We start from the raw sequence: 4,638 nt of genomic DNA, 5'->3' as shown, positions 1-4,638 counted from the left end.
ACCAAACGTTTGACATTAGTTACGAATACACCGTTAAGTGTAATCGCATCCAGAGAGACCACGTGGAGGTTGTCAAACTTTCTCTCCGCACAGAGTCACAAAGACCCCAGGGGGGTCACAAAGACCCTGGGGGGGGGGGGGTCACAAAGGCCCTGGGGGAGGTCACAAAGCCCCGGGGGAGGTCACATAGACCCCAGAGGATCACATATTTCCCCAGAGTGAACATTGTATAATTATATTAATTATATAACTACCTGTAGTCGCGTCAGAGAACTTCTGCGTACACAATATTCTTGGTGACGAATCGACCATTTCCATCGCAGTACATGCCGACTCTGACGGATTGCGCGTCCCTCACTCTTGAAAACGCAACATACAGCTGTCCATGGCTGAAGGCGGGTGACGGCAGGAGCAAACCGACTCTGTCGAACGTTTGACAGACTTGTTGATTGTCATGGCAAACGACAACCGTACCGGGAATTGAATCCGCTTCATTTGAAAAGGCAAATTGTCTTCCTCACCGGAAGTCAACGCAACGGCGGGTAAGATGATGTCGTCCTGCCCGTCGTCGGCGCTGGACAACTTCCTCGCCTTGAAGTTGTGTGGCCGCAGTTCAGTGACCACCAACCTCGTCCCGTTGCAAAGTTGTCTTTTCGGATCAATGTTTCTCAGTAACATGACGATCGAACCGACTCTAAGCGTCAACTTGTGCGGCGGTAGCCCGTTCGGATGCAGAGAGTTAAGGTACTCTGTCGGGTAGTTTGCCGCTTCGTCGGCGTCGTCGATCACAACTGTGTCTATGGATGAGTACGTCCTTTGGGCGCCCGTGACGCGACGTAGCACTGTTGAATTTATTTGATGGCATTCCTCGTTGCGGGGACACAGTATGATTCTCCGAGCGAACTCGTCGACGTTGGCCAACGACATTCGCTGCGGTTAGACAAAATCGGTCAAATCCACAACGTCGCAAACCAGTTGCGGTGGGATGTCGACAGTGTCTGGAATACCGTCGACCGACGGCAGTTGACCGTTACCGAGCCGAAGTAGCCAAGCAGCGAAGTCGGCGTCGTTGTCGGCGCGCATGTTCCGGGTCAGCCGAAACTGTTCAAACTCTCTCCACAATGAGTGGCGTTTGATAGATGACATGACGATGGAGCTCCTGTTCCCCCGGCGAACGACGGGCAATATCTGCCTGAAGTCGCCAGCTAACAGTATTGGTTTACCACCAAACGGTAGTGCCGATCCCATGATGTCCTTGAGCAAGCGATCGACCACCGTGACTTGTAGGCCCGGGGACATGGGCGCTTCGTCCCAGACAATCAGCGGAGCTTCACGTATCCTTTGCGCGCGCAAAGACTGCATGGTGATACTCGAAGTAGATTGTTCGGTCAGCGTTCCCAATGGCAATCCGAAAGTCGAGTGCACCGTCATGCCGCCCTCCATGAGGGATGCGGCGATCCCGGTGTATGCCACGCTCAACACCGTTTGTTGTCTGTTACGAAGCGACGATATTAGGCATCCGTATAGCGTCGTTTTTCCCGTTCCTCCTGGCCCGTCGACGTAGAACATTTTCTGAACGTTGCGGTTGTCATCGACGACCGCCATCACTCGATCGTACACCGTTCGTTGTTCGTCGTTCAATTCGCGCAATCGCTGTTGCCAGGCAACGGCCGCGTCTATTGCACCGAACATTGGGTCGTCTTGATCCGGTTCCAGTAGATCTTCGTCTGGACTGGGTAGACCGTAGTCGTTGAGTGATTTTCCGCGTGCACGAAGTAGGTCTCTGATTGCTTTGAGACACGCCGCCCTAGCGCGGTCGACGTTTTGGAAGCGCCGATTGAAGTCTTCCATCATGTTGACTTCAAACCGCCGGTACAGGTCCGCGGGGTCCACGGGGTGGCAAAACAATAGTATCGTGACGTATAGATAACGCAGTTGAGTGGCTGTGTCCAACGCCGATGATTCTGTCATACACGCCCGCCACGCTTCGTCGTCTTCCAACAATCCCAACGCAACGGCGGCGGCCGCGTATGTGGCATGCACTACCTCGTTTACCGTCTTCAAGTGCTCGGAAAGACCGCGGGCCTCTTCGTGTGCAAGAGTAGCAATCGTAGATGAAAACGGTCTCTATCCAGTGGGTTGACGACGTACATTCGAGATAACGTCTCGCGAGGTGCCTGTATTCGCCGCAGTCTCCACTCTTTTGACGATGTTTGCCAAGTGTAATGTGTCGGTATCTCGTGGTAAAGATACTGTCTGGCATCAACGTTTCTCTCGTTGAGCGCGAAGAACGCCGTGAGTTTTGTTCGAGGTAGGGCGTTGTTTTGTATCCCTTGTAGTTCCTGTCCACGCGCAAAGTACACGTTGTGGTAGTTTTCTAGGTGCACCGGAAGTCTAACTACCGTGTGACTGATGTCGTGTAGTTTATACGCAAACAACCTCCAAACGGCTTCTGGTGGGCTGACGTACCTCGAATTTATGTAACTGAAAACAACATTTATGTATCTATGTATGAAAAATATTTTTAAAACATAAAGTTGTACAAAAAAAAACAATAGATATTTAAAATCTCATTATTACATATTATTTTACATATATGAAATGTTGTCGTCAGTAAAATGTTGTAATACTATTGTTTGTGATGTATGTATAATAAATGTAATTATGTATAGTATATTAAGTATAGTGTAACACTATTGCAATGCTAATAAAGAAGAATGCGATAAATGTTGTTTTTGTTGGTTTTTTGGATTAATATAACAATATATATTAATATTTCTATAATTGGTACCAATAGAACATGAATATATAAAAAAAGGAATTTGAAATAAATGTGTTGTGGTTACACACCACCTATAGTTTAACACAAGTGTAGTTAAGGTTCACAAAAATAATACAGAACTTTCAAAACAGTCAATCTATTCATATATATTCATATATATAAAGTGGTTATAGTAGTATATATTATAATTTCCTAATTTTTTTTTTTGCATTTTAATTATATTCTATACATAACTGAAGACATTAAGACTTAGTCTAATAAGTGTCAAATGGCTTTCAAAAATCTAATTTATAAAAGTTAATAACATGATGTAATCAATTTCTTAATGATATACTGTTAGTGGACAATTACTGTAGTGTTAAGTTATTGTAGTGTGAACAGAGAAATGCTTGTCAAATGAAACAAACGAATAACATATATATGAAATTTCTAATTTACAAAGTACTGGTGTTCTATGATGTGTTTAAAAGTCTATGCAAAAAAACTTTACAAATGCTATAATTGAAAGAATATAATGTGTTAAGTTACAGAAAAATGCATTTTGATAACATACCTGTCTATTTCATTTCCGTTCCATACTTCCATGGTCGCAGCATCGTGCCCTTTATATACGTATTTATACAAATTCTGAACACTCTTCACAGTAGAGCATACCTCTATGTTAATGTGTGCATCGTATTTTGCTAACAGGTACGGATTGTAAGGCACGACAAACTCATTGCTGACCTCTTGATTTCTGACCCTGGCCACAGGTCTGTTGTTTGGCCGACAATACTTTGGGTAACCACCGTCAGCAATGTATACAGTCTCTTCGCTGTATTCTTTTGGAAACTTCTTTGAACAACTGTTGTCCACCATGCATGGGCTGTTTGGGTTCAGCGTGCCACACGGCCCGTGTATCATGTGTCTCGTCACACAATCGAATAGACGCGGCTCAGTCACCGGGTCTGGCAAGAAGGCGTACACTACATTGTCGACGTCGTCGGCGGTTAGCAACTTGCTACCCTCACTCAGAATGATCAGTATGAGGGCGTGTGGCAGTCCTCGTTTCTGAAACTCGACAGTATAAACATATGCATCGACATTACCAAATATATTGTTCACCGTTATGTCACGCATCAGCTGCTTGAGTTTCGCATTGAACACTCAGGACACCAGGTCCGGTCTGTCGCTTGCCGTTGCCCATCTTGGTAGATTTTGGGAGATCTCCGGCCAGCTAGGATTACACGTAAATGTAATAAAAAGATTAGGCTTTCCACACTTACACACAATTGCCATCGCGTCATGATAACACTGTTTCATGAAACGGGGACCGCCTGTGAAAGACGATGGCAAAATCATCCTACGGCCGACGCCCGCCACGGGTGCGTCTAGTTGGAGCTGTTGGTTGATGTGATCCACAAGTCCCTGATACGATTCGGCAAAAAGCTAAGCTTGATACCATCTAATGTACTGCAAGTTGTTCGCTTCCATTCGAAGGTAATGATCACCCACAAACTGTTGAAACAGAAATCGACCATTATGTAATAAACTCATAGTAACGTGGATTGTGTCGTTGTTTCCAATGTAACGAATAGCAAGACGATAGCAAGTATACTCCCGGATACTATTCCGATTGCGAACAGGGGTTCGGCGAGGGCCCTCTTGTAGCAGGCGTTGATGCCAACCGAGCTCTCCTCGTGGAAAGAGTAGGGGATACAGCATTGGATCCGCGTTTGAAGAGCCGGCTGGTATGGTCTGTAGCCGGCGATGTTGCGGGTCAATCGGATTCCGGTCGTGGGATGACCAGATCGATGTTTGTAGGTGGGTTGACCGTCATCACCGACAAACACTACTGCGACTTCATTGACCGTTTC

The 4,638-nt window shown here is 46.0% G+C and overlaps 2 protein-coding genes across 2 annotated transcripts; both read right to left on the bottom strand.

Annotated features, from left to right (window-relative positions):
• Window positions 1-936: 936 nt before the first annotated feature.
• Window positions 937-1,854, bottom strand: LOC103309702 (ATP-dependent DNA helicase PIF2-like). The gene has a single exon (XM_008185858.1). It carries the CDS (start codon window positions 1,852-1,854, stop codon window positions 937-939), a length of 918 nt encoding a protein of 305 aa, XP_008184080.1.
• Window positions 1,855-2,060: 206 nt separating this feature from the next.
• On the bottom strand, window positions 2,061-3,901 carry LOC103309703. The gene is made up of 2 exons (XM_008185859.1): window positions 3,336-3,901; window positions 2,061-2,505 (listed from the first exon to the last, which is right to left on the bottom strand). The coding sequence occupies exons 1-2, from the start codon at window positions 3,899-3,901 to the stop codon at window positions 2,061-2,063; spliced, it is 1,011 nt and encodes a 336-aa protein (XP_008184081.1).
• Between the last annotated feature and the right edge of the window lie 737 nt (window positions 3,902-4,638).

This window comes from Acyrthosiphon pisum, unplaced genomic scaffold (assembly GCF_005508785.2).
Source record: "Acyrthosiphon pisum isolate AL4f unplaced genomic scaffold, pea_aphid_22Mar2018_4r6ur Scaffold_20724;HRSCAF=21943, whole genome shotgun sequence".
NCBI lineage: Eukaryota > Metazoa > Arthropoda > Insecta > Hemiptera > Aphididae > Acyrthosiphon > Acyrthosiphon pisum.
The sequence above is the reverse complement of the archived record's forward strand: the minus strand, read 5'-3'. Positions and strand labels throughout refer to the sequence as shown.